This window comes from Benincasa hispida, chromosome 3 (genome assembly GCF_009727055.1).
Source record: "Benincasa hispida cultivar B227 chromosome 3, ASM972705v1, whole genome shotgun sequence".
NCBI lineage: Eukaryota > Viridiplantae > Streptophyta > Magnoliopsida > Cucurbitales > Cucurbitaceae > Benincasa > Benincasa hispida.
The window spans coordinates 69227703-69245200 of record NC_052351.1 but is presented as its reverse complement, the minus strand read 5'-3'; the positions used below and the strand labels follow the sequence as shown (position 1 = coordinate 69245200).

General features: G+C 35.1%; 1 protein-coding gene across 1 annotated transcript in view; it reads left to right on the top strand.

The window, feature by feature from the left end:
- Positions 1 to 16935, top strand: part of LOC120073243 (CBS domain-containing protein CBSCBSPB3-like) — a 28745-nt gene extending 11810 nt beyond the window's left edge. Inside the window, exons 7-14 of the mRNA XM_039025969.1 lie at positions 748 to 814; positions 950 to 1055; positions 1890 to 1948; positions 5703 to 5809; positions 5891 to 6009; positions 9605 to 9687; positions 9768 to 9857; positions 16394 to 16935. Of these exons, the coding sequence (XP_038881897.1) occupies positions 748 to 814; positions 950 to 1055; positions 1890 to 1948; positions 5703 to 5809; positions 5891 to 6009; positions 9605 to 9687; positions 9768 to 9857; positions 16394 to 16567 (805 nt within the window). The 3' untranslated portion in view covers positions 16568 to 16935. The remainder of the gene's footprint in view (positions 1 to 747; positions 815 to 949; positions 1056 to 1889; positions 1949 to 5702; positions 5810 to 5890; positions 6010 to 9604; positions 9688 to 9767; positions 9858 to 16393) is intronic.
- Positions 16936 to 17498: the final 563 nt, after the last annotated feature.

The following is a 17498-nucleotide window of genomic DNA, read 5'->3' as shown; positions in this document are numbered from 1 at the left end:
ACTTTGGTGACGATCAAATATATGCCTCGGTTTCCAAGATTAACCCGATCTTCCCTAATTCTCCCTACATCTACAAGCCAGTAAGCCACAAAGAATTAAAATAACACGACACTGGTTACTCATGGTAAATAGCAAAAATGTACTAACCAATCCTCAAAAGAGACATGATAACAGAAGGAATATCCTTAAAGAAATCAGAAACTGAAGCTGGACTGGAGGCACTAAAATTTAGAACATTTCATATCTCTTCCACGTGCTGGACCACAATGGCAATAGCTTCTAGATAATGAGAATCTCTCTGTTTGATATTTTATTCATGCCATTCCTCTTAAAGAAATCATGATATTTTAGTCATGCGGGTTATCTCTCCCTAGCTGCCATCTATGCATAGACAAGTTGTTCATAGCTTCTTTGGTTGATATACTTTTGGCGGGCCTCTACTATGCTTTCTTGGTGTTCTCTTCTAAAAATCCAGGATTTGAATTCAGTTCAGGTCATTCGTTTCCAACATATTAAATTCCAGATATAAGCAGTTTTTTTATACCGTATCCTTTATGTATTTGTATTGATTGTTTGGCTCTTGGTCTAATGTGCATGTTGGTACAGAACTTTAGCATTTGTGTTGATACATCATGATTCAGAAGGTTTTAAATTTAATACTATTTTTTTAATCGGCCTGTATATTTATTTACTTTGTTGTTATGTTAGTGTATTTGCTTATGGCTGTTTTCTGCAATTGTACTGCAGTTCAAAGGATATTCTCATGCGTGTAGTGGCACATAATCTTTCTCCTGAGTTGACTCTGGTGGAAAAGGTTTGCTTTTGAAAAATTATTATTTTTTCTTATTTCTCTCTATTCTTCGAATGCTGAATCTTCAAAAGTTGTACTATTTTGTGTTTACTTATCCTAGGGGTATTTGATATCTTTTCCAATCTCCCAATTCTCAAGGTAATGACCCCAAATCCTGAGTGTGCAACCGTAGAGACGACAATCCTTGATGCATTGCACATAATGCACGATGGGAAATTTTTGCATCTTCCGGTTTTAGATAGAGGTGAGAAAGGGTCTGCTTGTTTCACAAGTTTTCGAACCCAAGATATTATTAACCAGGGAATTTGACATGCGTTTTTCATACCCTACATAATGATGAGATTTTTATGCCTAGGAGATGGAACAATATATAGCTTCAGTAATTAATACATTAATATCAATTATTCATTACTATTCATTTGAATTAATTATTAAATATAAATATTTTATTTAGACTTAATAAATTTAATTATTATTATTAATTATCAATATTCTAATTAATTTATATAAATTTAATCCTTTTTAGTAAGTAATTTAAAAAATTAAATTATGTTTAATAAATATTTAATATAAAAGTATTAATTTATTTTTAGGGGTTGTTTTCAAATATAGCAAAATGAACCAAAATATTCACAAATATAGTAACATTTCGGAATCTATCAATGATAGACATTGATAGATATTGATAGACTTGTATCGATGTCTATCAGTGACATTGATGGACACTGGTCTATCGGTGTGTCTCAGTATCTATCATTGATTGATTATGAAATTTTGCTACAATTGTAAATTTTTTCAGCAGTTTTCCCACTTGAAATAATTGAGTAATTTTAAATTTAATTCATGAATACATAAATTGGTCTTGCATTTAATTAAGTAATTATTTAATTTTGGTTTGCATATACTAAATTGATAAATTGAACACATATATTTAACTTTCAAACATCAATTATCCTGCATATCTAGACATAAACATAATTATCTCAGACATTTAAAACCCATATTTTGAAATCCCAGATGTTTAATAATAAAATCCCTAATATCGAAGTGATCTTTAATGATAATATTTATTATGCAGATGGGTTCGTTGTTGCTTGTGTAGATGTTCTACAGATCACACACGCTGTAATATCCACGGTAAAGTAATAATTTGGATATGAGAACACCATGAAGAGGCCAGATACAAAACGAGTTGAGCCCAACCAATTAGACCTATTTATATACTTGTCATGAAAAACACGCTGATTATGCTTGAACCAAATCTTTGATATCAGGGCATTGACTGCATTTTCCTGTAGAGGGTAGTAGTGATCCAATTCGCATGGAAAGATTGCCCAAATACCCAATGGAGGTTAAGATAAGAAAATAGTTTCCATCAACAGCGGCTTGGGAACGAGCAATAAATCGAATGTTGCAAATCTTCACCATTAGCCAAACATAGAGGACAAATGGAAGGAGATAGGTAGTGAGACTGGAGCTTATGCTGCAAGGTGGCCGAGCAATTAGGACAGCCAAAAATCAAAATCCACACAAGGATATTAATTTGTTTAGGGCTTTTTGATTTCCAGAATGCTTGAAAAATCTCTTTATCAAGAGGAGATGATGAAACCAAGTGCTTTGACAAAGACTTCACTGAAAATTTTCCAGAGGAGTCCAAAGACCAATGCTTAGAATCAGGTTCAAGAGAGACTTTTGCCCAATAAACTACTCATTAGCTGCTGAAATTAAAAAATTTCTTCATCTTTTATCTGTTTTTGATAAAGCAAATTCCATGACCAAGTATCTGGATCCCAATGGTTACAAATATTACCATTTGGTAGTGAAGCAATACGAAAAAGCTAGGGACCCATTTTGAATGGACTGTCACTTGGAATGGTCACACATACAAGCATTTATCTCAATCACCAAATACCAGGCGGTGGTCATTGGATTTTTCAGGGAAATTTACTGTTAGCTCCTTATCCAAATACTAGAGCCCTAAGGGTATTAATATTCTGGTGTGGATAATGATTTTTGGAACATTGCATTGTTCCACTACTCTACAACATAAGCTCTCGGCACATTACCTTTCTCCTTCTATTTGTCCATTATGTATGGCGAGCAGTGAAGATTACAACACTTATTTTTTGACTGCTTGTTTTCTTGTTCATGTTGGTGGCGTTTATTATCATATTTTAATCTTCATTGGATCTTCGGAAGCTCTTTTTGGAAGAATATCACTCAGATCTTGGTTGGCCCCTTATTATCCTCTAAATCTCAAATATTATGGTCCAACATAGTCAAGGCTCTAATATATAAGATTTGGTTCGAACGTCATAGGGTTTTTCACGAAAAATCACTTGATTGGTCAGATTGGTTGTGCTCAACTTGTCTTCTTGCCTCATCATGGTGTTCTCAATCTAAAGTTTTGCAAATTATTCCATTCAGGACATTAATTTGAATTGGAATGCTTTTATTTCTTCAGTTTAATTGATGTCTTTGTTTTACTTGATTCGTATCTTTGTTCACTTTGTTGTTCTTGGTATCTTGTATTTTTGAGGTCTAGATTTTGACTTTTTTCATCATATCAATACTTTTCCGTTTTAAAAAAACTCAGAATAAGGTTAATAATGTTTACACCAATACAAAGCATGAAAAAATAAAATAAAAAAATCATTAAAAGAGGAAGAAGAAATAGGTGACCCAAAACTTTAAATTTTGTTTTAATAGGATTCTAAAGTTTATAAAGCATCTGATAAGCCTAAATGTTTAATTTCACGTTTAATGTCCCTAAAATATTTTAATTTTATGTATAATAGGCCCTTCAATAACATTCATGTATCAAACAGATGCAAAATTGAAAGTTGAGGGTCTAATTAGATATAAAATTATTTTTTATGTTTGATAGAAAAGTAAATTTTAAAAGTTTCGAATATGATAAGACCTATTGGATACATGATTAATAGTTAACTTTAGGAGTTGTATCAATTTAAACCATGAGCTAATAATTGTAACGATTTAAACCTTAAACTTTCATAAATATATCAATTGACACCTCCTTCAGACTTAGTAAGTGTTATAAGTGAATTAATTCACACTCTTTATTAAGATTATGTTTGAAAACATCCATGCATTCAATTCTTACATACATGTAGACTTCTTCAAATGTCAGATTAATAAAAGGGAAAATATTTTAAATGACAAAACTGCCAAAAAAAAAATATTTACAACTAATAGCAAAATATTAGTCTATCTGTGATAGACCGCGATAGACGACTATAGACTGCTATCTGTGTATAATTGTAAACATTTTACAGATAGACACCGAGTCTATTGCGGTCTATCACAAATAGACTGTGATATTTTACTATTAGTTGTAAATATTTTGGTTCATTTTCCTATATTTGAAAACAAATAAAATGAACAATTAAAATTGATGTATGGACAATTTTCAAAGGAAATTTTTATAAAGACTCTAAATTGATTTGCTTATGAAAGTTTAGGGGTTTAGTTGATAAAATTATAAGTCTTACTCAATGTTTATCCAAATAGAACATAATGGAAGGTGTTAATTAATATACTTGTGGAAGTTCAGGGTTTAAATTGATACTATTATTAGTTCAAATTTAAATTAATTCAACCCCCAAAGTTTTTGGGGGTGTAAATTAAAAATTTCTCTAATATTAATTACAAAGTTGTGATAAATCATTATAAAATTATCTGCATAAATATATTTGCAAAATCATTGAACTTTAAATATTTAACAAGATTTTTTAGAAATAGAATGGACTTTTTATATCCAATTATTTTTTTAAAAAAATAATTTACTAAAGATTTAGACAATATTTGTATATCTGTGTCACTGTGTGTGTACATGCAAAATTAAAAGATGAACTAAATATTTAAATGTGGTATATGTTTCGAGCACTTGAAGTTTAGGGAAGTTATGTTTGAGGTGCAAATTTTAAGAGGTTGAATTTTGGGCTGCAAGTTTCATTAGTCTGAGGGAAACCGGAGCTTGGGTCTTGACAAATTCTGTTTGAGGTGCAAATTTCTAAAGCCAGAGAATGTGGAGTATGATGCTGGATTTGGTTTAAATATTATTTATTTAAAAAATATTTATTTTTCTACATTAAGTCGGCAAAACATCAAATATGAAATATCCACAAACATCACTAATATCCATTACAAACTTCAAATGATCTTAATCATCGTACTATCCTTAAAAAAAAAAAAAAAAAAAAAAATTAAAAGTTCACAAATTCATGGATCTATTTAAGTTCAAAATAATTGTTTTTTTCTTTCTTATTATCGAAATATGACTAAGTTCAAAATTAAAATCGTTTCTTAGGAGTTTGTCATTTTTATTTGACTAACTTTAAAATAGCCCCCTAAAACCCATAGCCCGGTAACTGCATCTGCTTTGAATTATTAAAAGAAAAAAAAACAGGAGTTCAATTTTTATTATTTTATTTTGTTTTATTTTTCAATTGGGGATATTATAATACAAAGAGGAGACTATTTTATTTTGAACATATTCATGAGGGGATCTCTTTGGGAGAGGAGGTGGTTGGGTGAAGGTAAAGGGTCTCATCTCTTGAATTGGGGGTGATTTGGAATATTCTGTTGGCTATTATGATTTTTGAAACTGATTAGTCTGGTTTTGTTAAACTGCAAAGTTCTGAATCATTGCTGATGCTTTGTAAATTTAAACTGTTTCGTATAACCTTTGTTCCCAAGTCGATCAGCAATATTATCTTGCGAAGCTGTATGCAACATTCATGCATAAATATTCTATATTTTTGCATAAAGTTATAATCGTTGAAAAAGCTTCCACCTTAATTGTGATAATTACTTTTCTTATCAGGAGATATTGAATATCAATTGCTAATAAAGTTTTTTGTCATTCAAGGTTGAGAGTGGTTCTGGTTCTGTTAATGATGTGGCAAGCACAATGATGCAAAAATTTTGGGATTCAGCCCTTGCTTTAGAACCACCTGATGATCTTGATACTCATAGGTATGAGTTATCTTTAGTAATTATGATGCTCTGCAGACTGCGGTTATCTGATTGTAGTAAGCCTTTTTGAGAATTTTGCAGTGAAATGTCTGCTTTCATGGCTTCTGAAGGGACTCTAAACTATCCATCTCTAGGTCTTGGAAACTCATTTGCTTTTAAATTTGAGGATCTGAAGGGTCGGGTACATCGCGTTAATTGCTGTGAGTGTTGATGGTTTTTTAGAGCTATGCTTTTGAAGAATTTTATTACGTATATGTATGCATATACATGTGTGTGTTTGATGTATTGTTAACAAGATGTAGACCAAGTGTGCTGGTGGTTTAATGCGTTTTCTTTAAGAAACCATTTTATTGAGAAACTGAAATATACAAAGAGAGGAAAGCCTCGAAACCAAGTAGTGTAAACTTTCTAGTTGGAAAAAGTGAAAAAGAGACAGTTATAGATAAAATAACTTTGATTTTAGATATCATGAGGCAGACTAGTTTACGTGTACCTCGACTAATCTCACATAAAAACCTACCTAGACACTACAATATTCGGATGATAAAGAAACTCGTAGGACATTAAATCCTAAGTAGGTAGACTTTCATAGATTAAACCTATTCTCTCTAAGTCCTTTATTAAACCTATGAACTTTTTTTTCCACTAGATCAACCCATGATATGATGGCTACAAGTACAATAACTTCAGCAGTGGACTCAAAATTGAGGCAATAAAAAATGAATTTTTGCTTGATTGAGAATAATTATTTTGTAATGTTCCAACCCTACTTCCACCTTTGACACTAGAGCCTGACCTCGTGTCAAAGAATGCTGCTTTTCTGACTGAAATTGATTCAACAAAGATTGTCCTGTATAAGTCCTGAAAATCTTCAGGAAAAGGAAGCTAGAGACCTCAAAACCTCTATTAACTACCACCAACGACTAGTAGCTTACATTCAAGGTTATTGGAATAACTTGATCTTGGACGTGCTGCAACTCCTGTGCTCATACCTTCACCTACTTCCTCTGGCTCGCTCTTTCTTTCCATTGAGTATGGTGGCATTAACCCTTGGTGTTAGTCGTTAAACAAGCAGGGGTAAAAAATATATGTAAGGTACCTAGATAAGAATATTAGTATAGTATTAGTAAGGGGTATACAGGTAGTTAGATGTATTAGTTTTGTATATTATGTTAGAATAATCAACTTAATTAGAATACAGTACAAAGGTGCATGGGAGAATAAATAACAAAGAATGCAAGAAAGGAAAATCTAATAAAGGAAAATACTAAAAAAGAAAATACTAATTAGGGTTTATTTTAACACCCTCCCTCAAACTCAAGTCAGTAGAAGAAACTACTTGAGTTTGTGAAGTGATGATTGAAGCGGCTAGATGAAAATCAAGGTGGTAGATGACAAAAACTAAAGTGAACTTCCAAATCAAATCACGGTAGATCTGGGCTGGAAACAAAGGCCCACGAACTTCTAGGTTGGAATTGATAAAAATCTAAAAACAGAACCCACGAAAAGACCGAATTGAAAACAGAACAGAGACCCCTAAAGATATGAAAACAGAGACCTAATGCAAAACAGAGGCTGAAAAACAAAAACTAAACCGTGTAACCAATTAAGCAGATGAACTAAATTGAACAGGTTTATCTGAACCAAATTGGTTCGACTGAAACTGAACCGGTCTATCTGAACCCATCGATATGAGTGAAAACATAAAACCGGGTCATGATACTAAAACCCACGAGCGAATTGGAAGCAAATTCCGTGGATTTGAGCAGCAGATTTGAGTGGACGTGAATCTAAGGAGGTAGAACTGAGGCGAATGAGAATTTGAGGTGGATCCGAGTGTGTGTGGTTTGAGGCGCCAGATCCATGGTCGACGAGATAATTTGCAAGATGGATCTAAGATTGATGGCCTATGCGCGATGAATCCGTGGTGGCTGATTTCATGGGTGATGGGGTTGCAAGTCGACGAGGGGAGAATTTATGAGACCCATGAGCTAAGATCTGGGCAAACGATTGAGGTAGGCTGGCTGGAACGGCGGCTCGAGTTGGGCAAGGTGGCCAACCATCAATGGTGATAGGATGTGGATGGGTTTGGAACAGATGCGGTGGATCTAATCGTGAATGGCCGGGTTTGGGCAGGACAATGTGGAGCTTGGGAAGGCGGCGGTGTGGGTTGAGTGGATTTGATTGACCAAGGTGCTATACAGATCTGGACAGCGAGAGTAGGACTTGTGGCAAGGGACAGATTTGCTCGAATCTGCCTCCATCGACGACCGTCGACAGCGGCAGAGGAGGCTAGAGTTCAATTGTTCTTGAGGCGACCCCAGGCGCTCGCCTAAGATAAAAGGGCACAACGAAATGGGGTCAGTGCGCTTCTTGTAGTGCCTGGGCGAGCTACTTCAAGGAGGTGCTAGGTGAGTGCCTCATGAATATAACCTTTTTTTTTTTTTTTTTTAATATATTAGATACGCACGAAGCTTAATCAGCAAAGCACACATTAAACCTTTCGACGGCTGGTTCAACTTCGACTGATTCATCTTTTTCGATTTATTCTTCTTTCTCGACATCTGGTTCAGTAGATCTTCTCTTCTCCTTTATGACTTCTGCTTCTCTTCTGCGAATAGCTTCCTTGGGTTCTTCTTTGTGTGGGCTTTTGTGTACATTTGCATGGGTTTGATTTTGATTTCTAAGTAAGTCTTTAAATAATAAAATTATCTTCTTTGGCATGGGTGATTCTGAATTCTTGAGAAAATTCTCAATTATAAAACTATATTATAGTATTATGTTATATATTATTTTATTCAGTTCCGGTGGATGGGGTGAGATATTTCTTAAGTTTAGTTTCTAGTTTCAATATTATAAAATTATTTGAAACATTATATTAAAACTGTTTTCCATGTTACTTCTTTGGCAGTAGCATCTAGGTGATTTTTTCTTAAGGTTAGTACTTTAGTTTCTATTCTTTTATTTTATCTAGATGATTTTTTATTTAGTTTCTAAGTAAGTTTTTGTTCATTGTTCATTCTTAACGACTTTATTATTATCAGATGTTATTGACATTTGGATGTTTTTACTATTTAGGATTAACTTTTAAGGCTTTAACAATTTATGTGACTATATTTATATAAATTTATGTTCTCTATAAATATATTATTTATTTATTTATTTATTGCGACTCACTTCACTCAGGGGATTCCTTCTTTTTGCTTTTTGCTTGGAGGCGATCAAGAGACTTGTCGCCTTGAGCTGTGCCTTGCGCTTTGAAAACATTGAGCAATATGACAAAATTCTAGGCTTTGGTACCATGTTAATTTTGTATATCATATTGAATAATCAACTTAATTAGAATATAGTAAAAAGGTGCATGGGCGAATAAATAACAACTAAAGAATACAAGAAAGATAAAGGAAAATACTAAATAGGCCATAACCCCAAATTTACTTTAACGAGATGGGAAGTTATTGAATGTTCTTATAAATAGGAGGAGGGCAAGTGAGTGAAGGTAGACGTTAGTTGAGAGTGGTTAAAGGCTTGAGTTAGTATGCTCAAGAGGGAGGTTTCCAAGTACCTTGAACTTGGTTTATCTTGTATTTCTTCATCATCATATTTCAATATATTCAGATCTTATTCTAGTTAGGAAGTATCCTAATAATATATTGGTAAGAAAAATATATAGTGAGCACTACGGATGGTGGATTTGCAAAGATCGTTTTTAATCTTCTCCTAAAGAATAGAAATTATAGGGTAGATTACTAGATTCTATTTAGTGGAACTAATTATTGATAATTGTTCTCTTAGGCACTGAGACCTTGGATGAGTTGGTATCGACTGTGATGCAAAGGGTTGGTGCTACTAATAGTGCTAGTCATCCCTTGCTTTTGGTATGTTTCTTGCAACTTTTTCCGACTGCATTTTTTTCAAAGTTTATTGTGTAAGTCAAGAGTTTTGTTTCTTTTACAAGTATGAAGATGATGAAGGTGATAAAGTAGTTCTTGCTGCTGATGGCGATCTCTCCAGTGCTGTAAACCATGCCAGGTCCATAGGACTAAAGGTAGTTAATTTAGTAAAAGTATACTTTCATGTTCTTACTCTTTTTTTTTTTTTTTTTTCAAGTATTTAACTTTCATGTTTTTCTTGTTATTCTTAAGATTTCTTGGTTCCCCAAATGTTTTTTGCAGTTTTATTTGTGCGACATTACTGGTATATGTCAAATTGTTCATTATATTAAAGGACATTTTTTTAATACGAGACACAATTGCACTGATAAATCAATGTACTAAAAGAGAAAAAGATACCCTTAACTGAAGGTAAGGAGTAAAAAAAGGGTTTAAATTTAATTGTTGTGTTAAGATAATTCAATTTGAATTATAAGATTGTGAGTTAAGGGGGAAAAGGAAAAGGAAAAGGAAAATAAGTATTTGTTAGTAATCAAAGTAGGGTTTTCACTTGGGGTTACAAATATGTGTGTGTGTGTGTGTTGAAGGAAAAAAAGAAAAGATAAGAGGAGCCACCTACCTTAGCCGCATGCAGCTCGAGTAAGCCATCTTCTTCTTCCTTTCCCTCTCACCTACACACTGTCTCCCTCCCTCTTAACCTCACAAGCCATTTGCGACCGAGTTGCAATGGGAAGGGGCTCTTTGCTGTTGTCCTTCATGCTGCTTCAGCCTCTGCTTGTTGGCCACCTCCAACAATAGCTGCCGTGCATCTCTGCCAAACAACCATTGTCGAGTAGGGCGCCATCTGCGAGTCGCCACTGCAACAGTCGTTCATTGCTGGTTTGAGTCCCCTCTAGGTCGCCCAGACCTCTGTTGATGCTGACAACCACTGCCCAACCCTTTGTCGTTGCTGTTTCGGTGGGTTTTGTCGGAATCTTGGATTTAGGTAAGGTTTTGGTATTTTGGTAGGTGTTTGAGGATTTTCTTGAAGATTCTTGAATACCCACTAACTTATGGCCCAATTGGTTGATGTCCATTGTGTTTCAACTTTCGATTCAAGTTTTGGAGGAGTTTTGAAGTCGAACACGTGCTGTCCAGCAAGTTGGAGGCCAATTTTTGCAAGATTTTGGTAAGTATTCGTGCTTTCATGGCCATCTGGAGTGTTAATAGATGTGGTTCATGTTCAGGTTGGGCTATCGGATTGAAGTTTTGAAGTGGTTTTGGATCAAACCACGTGTTGGATAAGTAATTTGAAGTTTTTATAAGTTAAACCTATCTTTTGGAATGAGGTCCTAAAGTTTGAAGTTAAGTTTGTTTTTGTTTTGTGTTAGTGGCTTTGATCTAAGAGCACTTTGAGCCAAGAGGAAAATTATGTTTCTTGTTACTTAGCCTTAATTTCAAGGTAGGTAATCTTACTACTGGAATCGTCTTTAAGCCAGACGACACAGATAGTATAATAGTGATTGGTTTTTCCTAGTAGATATAGAGAAGATTGTTATGTTACATCATTACAGAAGTTATATGAGCATGATAAAATTTGTATTTGACATCATATTATTATGTGTGGGACCCCGAAATATGTTGCAAGTGAGATATGTTAGTGATAATTGCCCTCCAACCAATAGTTTGGATATTCTGTTAGAGGTTTGTTACCCTTTGAGTTCACTAGAGGTTGTGATCCTCTGAGTTCACTAGCGTATTCCTTCGGGTTCACTAGAGGTTGTAATTCTTCGGGCTCACTGGAGGTTATGTTCTTTTGGGTTCACTAGAGGTTGTGATCCTTCAGGTTCACTAGAGACTTTGAGCTCCTTCGGGATCACCAGATAGAGGTTTGTGTTTCCTTTGAGATTCACTAGATTTATGGGTACATCTCACCTGTGCTAGGACAAATTGAATTATTCACCCAGATAACCATTAACGATTAGTTGATGTATGCCTGCCTGCAAGTATGATTGCATTTATTACCCTGATAATGAGGTTACTTAATGAGTATTTTTATACTCACCATCTAGGAAGCATGAACATGGACGCGAGATACGTGACACGATAACATGTCGATCTCTGAAAATGTAGGACACGACACGTTGGGGACACTATTCTTTAATTATTTTTAATAATTATGTATATAATTATTAAAAATAATATTTTTTTATTAAGTATTTAAAATATTATTTTTTATTAAGCACTAGTACTACTTTCTTTATTAGTTATTACAAATAACATTTTTTTTTAAAAATTAATAAAGGAAAGAAAAGGTCATTTAAAAGAGAAAATAACCCCGAGCCTATTTGAGGGAAAAAAATCCAAGAGCCTATTTGAGGGAAAAAAATCCTATGGCTACATCACATGAATGGGATGTAATAAGGCCCAAAGCCCAAAGCAAAAACCCTAAACCTAAATAATATTTCTTTTTTCATTCTTGCACTATTCTTTCTTCCCATGTATAGCTGCCCTCCTCCACCCTCCTCTTTGATTCTTCACTCCCTTCTCCCGGTGTCGAAGTTGTATGTTGACCACCTCTCTCTACTGTCGTCCAAGTTATTCGACCGTCCTCCGCTGACTACCCCTCTCCAATGCTGCTGGTTGTTTTTATAGGTTTAGTTTTTTTCTTTCCTTTTTTTTTCTTCTTTTGTCTATGTGTACCACACCTTCTCACTTGTCCAAAAAAAAAAAAAATGATAAATAAAAGGGAACATGGATTTTTGTTTGTCTGACACGTTAGAAGCGTTTCCGACTTATCCGTGTCCGACTGGTGTCCGACATTGACACTTTGCCCAAAGTGACATGTTCATGCTTCCTTGCTTAACATTCATTGTATATGTTTTCAAGAAAAGCATGGCAAGAAGAATCTGTGATTGTGCCATGGGACCAGTTTAAAGCTTCCGCTTAGTATTTTCATGTTTTGAAACAAGTCTAAGTGTTCGAATTTTAGAATCTTTATTGTTGCATTTCAACATTCTTTTTAAAATAATTGAGATTCAACCCTTCGTCACTTTGATTCGTCCAAACAATTTTTTTAAAAAATATTTTCTAATTTTATCTATTCTTTCTAGGGACCTCGGGCAAACATTTTAAGATATTTGAGTATTTTAGAAAAGTTGGGTTGTTACAGTTAGTATCAGAGTCTAAGATTGTAAGTAATGTAAATCAAGTCCAGAATATCCTACATTACTTCAATATAAGTCCAGAATATCCTTATGACCCATTAACAGATTCTTTGTCCTCGTCAAGTATGACCCATTAACGGTTTATTGACTTGATGCATTCATAGAGCATGTTTCCCTTGACTGAGAATTTGATATAGGTTAGGTATGCATGGTTGTTAGGAGATGGCACCACGAGTGAGTCAGAAGAAGAGACAGATGAGGTAGGAATGTTAGAGGGGGAGTACAAAACTCACAAGTACAAGATTCTCAAGTTCGAGACCCTTTTGCATTGCAAGATCCTCCTCAGCCATGTGATCCTTTAGGTTTAGAGGAATAAGAAGTTGCATCAGGAAGTCAGTCCCAGAATGTACCTGTGCCTTTGCAGACATGCACTCCACTTGTCTTTCCATGCGATTATGCTGCATTGGCCGCGCAGATAGGATTAGTTGTTACAATAGTCGTGATGGGGAAAATAAAGGACATAGTGGTTGATCAGATAGCTCAGCATGCCCAGTCTCAGCAAGTACTACCCCAATAGGTTCCAGTGCCACAGTTTCAAACTCAGAATCAAAACTTTCAAGACTTGTCACTAGAAGCAAAGCATTTGCAGGATTTCAGAAAATATAATTCTCGTACATTCAGTGGGTCATTGAAGGACCCTACCAAGGCAGAACTATGGTTGTCTTCAATAGAGAATTTTCCGTTATATAAAGTATTCGGATGACCAGAAGCTTCAGTGTGTCATTTTCATGCTTACAGATAGTGTCAAAATTGTGTGGCAATCAGCAGAGAGGATGATAGATACTAGTAGTGGACCGGTAATGTGGGAGCAATTCAAGGAATGCTTCTACGAAAAATATTTCTCCGCTAACCTGAGATACAACAAACAAAGAGAATTTCTAGATTTGAAGCAAGGCGTCATGGCCGTAGAAGAGTATGACTAGGAGTTCGATAAGTTATCCCGCTTTGCTCCTAAGATGGTCACTATAGAGTCGGAAATAGCAGAAAGATTTGTTCAGGGAGTTAGATGCGGTGCGAGGTTTGGTGCAAGCCTTTGACCCAACCACCCATGTAGTAGCATTCTGGGTCTGACTTCCCGTTTAAACTCCTTGTTCCCCTTGACCCAGAAGGGTCACGAGGCAGAAGGAGACCTTCTAGTGCAAGAGGGTCTTAGACCTAGGGGTTTTGGACTTGTGGGTCTCGAAGTTCTGGATTTCATCCCTCTCTAGCATTTCTACCCCGACTACCTCTTCTACTGACTGTATGTGCCATTTCCTAGCCATACATTATCAACCTATATCAATTCTCAGTCAAGAAAACATGTCAATTATGGCATTAAATCCGACAAGGTCTTGTGCATATTATTTTAGGAACATTTTCTTAAGGAACATACCTGGTGATGGCGAAGAATCCACTATTGACCAAAAGGAATAATCTGGACTTACATTGTAAGTTAGTTTACAAAAAGCTTAGGCTCTGATACCGACCGTAACGACTTTTCTAATATTTACTAGGACATTATTACATACATGCATAAATCTCGAATAAACATTTTTACTCTTTGCTCAGACAAGATAAAAGGATTTCATATATCAAATAGAAATAATAAAATATCACTAGAACAGTTTAAAACATTTGCTCAGGGTCCCCCTAGAAACATAAGATAAAACTAGAAAATAGTTAAGAATTTAAATGTTTTAACATAAAAGATTCTAGAATTTCAAATACTAAGACTCGTTTTAAACATAGAATTATGAAAGCTTTTGTCTGGTTCCAATGGTATGGTTACGGATTCTTCTTGTCTTTCATCGATATGTCCTTGCCCTTACCTGAAAAACATATCATAAGAAAGGGTGAGTATAAAAGTACTCAATAAGTAACCTTACTATTGGGGTCAGGCTATGCATTTATGTCCAATAAACGCAAACATGCTTGTGGGACATGCATAATTCAACCATTCATAGATGGCCATCTAGTGAATGGTTTATCTCGTCCTACCACATATCTGGTGGCTTGAAGACTTGCATAATAACATGAAAGTGAACCCATTGGTCCATGGAACTATAACATAGTAGTGAACCTGTCGATCCACGGAACTTTAATACAATGGTGAACCCATCGATCCATGGAGTTGTAATATAATAATGAACTCATCGGCCCACGGAGCTGCAAAATGTAATAGTGTTGGGTGGGCACACTGGTCACTTTCTTACCGTAGCATTTAACATATTATCAATAACATTCACAACATCACTCATGGTACATGTCTCAGGGTCACACATATTCGTTCGGTCACATGCAAATAACTTCATGCTCGTAAAACTTTATTCACATAACTTGTTATGCTTCTGAATATTATCCGAACAAAACAAACATTATCATTCAGTCTATATCGCCTGGCTCACACATCAGTTGCGATGACGAAACACAACGTGGCGGCAAACTGCAGGTTGACGGTGACGGAAGCTCCTTCGATTGGGTTGTCGCAAGTGGCTAGATGAGAGAGAGGGAGAGAGATCAATGGGCAGATGCGCGTGGGTGCCCAAAATGTAGTGTGTTTTCTCTCTCTATATTGTGCAAATTGAGAACAAGATGGAAAATCCTAGGGTTGCGAGCATTGACCTTTCCTTTTTATTCTTTTTTCCATTCTTTGACCCCTAAACCATGCACACGCACAGATATATTTAAATTTTCATATATACATTTTCCTTTCCCTTTTTGTTTTCAAATCTCAAATTCTTCCAAAAATTTAGACCCTGTTTGGTACCCCATTTGGTTGTTTATTTTTGTTTTTGAAAATTAAACCTATTTCATCCATATTTCTTATAATGATTGACATCTTTCTTAAGTACAATGGTTGAATTCTTAACCAAATTCCAAAAACAAGAATAACTTTTTGAAAGCTACTTTTTTTTAGTTCCCAAAATTTGGCTTGATTTTTTAAACTATTGGTGAAAAGTAGATAACAAAGGAAGAAATCTGATGAGCGTTGGGTCGACTGTTGAGTGACTGGTGAGAGATCTAGGAGTGGGGGCGACCGGAGATGGCGGAGAGTTCTGAGTCTCAGACGAGCGGCAAGGTCACGAGATCAAGAGGAAAACTGGAAGGGGATGTCGGATGGAAAGGAGATTTGACGGTCGATGACGAAGTTTTGGGGGGAGGGGTTGGTGGTAACTTATCTCTAAATGGCCAAATTTGATATTTATATTTATATATATTTTTTAAAAACTAAGGGGTTTTGTTCGGTTTTACATTCAGTTTGAAAATTATACGAAATCGAATAGAACTGCATAATTTGGTTTCTAGCCTAATTTGGTTCAGTTTGGATTTGGTTTCACAATCGGTTTGGTTTTCATGGTTTGAATGACCACCCCTAAATTTTAGAACCCTTTATGTTCATGCTGAAATCGAAGGGATTTTTTTATATCTAGTGGACTGCTGAATTTAATATTTGATACTGGTGCTTGCTCTCTAATTTCTTCTTATTCTTCGAAAACCACTTGCAGGTGTTAAGGTTGCATTTGGATTTTCCTGAGTCGATCCAGCAAAGAGAACCTGAAATTGATGCAACAATAGACCAGAAACGTGGACCGTTGCCTTCATATTCTGGTGCATTTGCTGCTGCCATTGTTCTAACAAGCATTGGTGTATTGATCTATTTAAGGCGCTCTAAGATGTAATGTTAAAAGACAAAATTATCGAAACAGAAAATGCATGCTCGTAAATTTCGGCACTGGAATACATTACAATACCCAAGTTCTCAAATAAATTGAGACATATAAAGGGAAAGAGTTGCAACACCAATAGGGGTTTAGTAAAATAAATGACAAGGAATGACTTTTGAGGGAGGTTCCACAAGGGATGGGCATTTGAAACATGGTTAGTCTGATCCCTGGATTAGATAAAGCCATATTTTTTGTGACCTTGAGAATTGGTTATAACTTTCTGCTCAGGAAAGATCATTGAGAAATGGATGTTCTGACATGATGTGTTAGAAAAGAACTGAGTTGCATTCGTAATGCTTATACCAATGTGAATTTTTAGTATCCCTGCTTTTTTCAGGTGACTAATTTATGTTTGGATTAATTCTCTCCAAGGGAAGTTTTTCTGGAAGCAATGATTGTTGATATGCAAATGGGAGGCATTGGATTTCTTCTTGAAGAGAGTGGTATTTGGGTAAATAAGTTATTTTGTAACCCACTCAGTGGTGCCATAAAAGCTTCTTTACTTCTGACTTGTTTTCCAACTCATCCACATATTGACCTGAGATTACTTCATATGAAAGAGATTTGTTAGGCTATTGCCCTTGGCCAAAAGTTTCTGAAATCATTCTAATTTTAAGCAGGTCTCGTGTTGTAATCTCTATTTTCAAGGTTTGAAAGCTCTTAAAATGATGAGAATGGGTCATTCTAATTTTAAAGCTTACCTCCACCAGGAGACTCCGTTTCCAAAATTTTCTAAATTGGGATTTAGAGATTCAGTTTAGAGCTTATTCCCCGTCAAGTTTTATTTTATTATTTTTTTCTTATTTATTTATTTTTTCTTTGTATTTGTTGCGATTCTCCAATGATATCAAGTGATTTGAAATTTCAAAGTAAGAAAAAGTGCCAA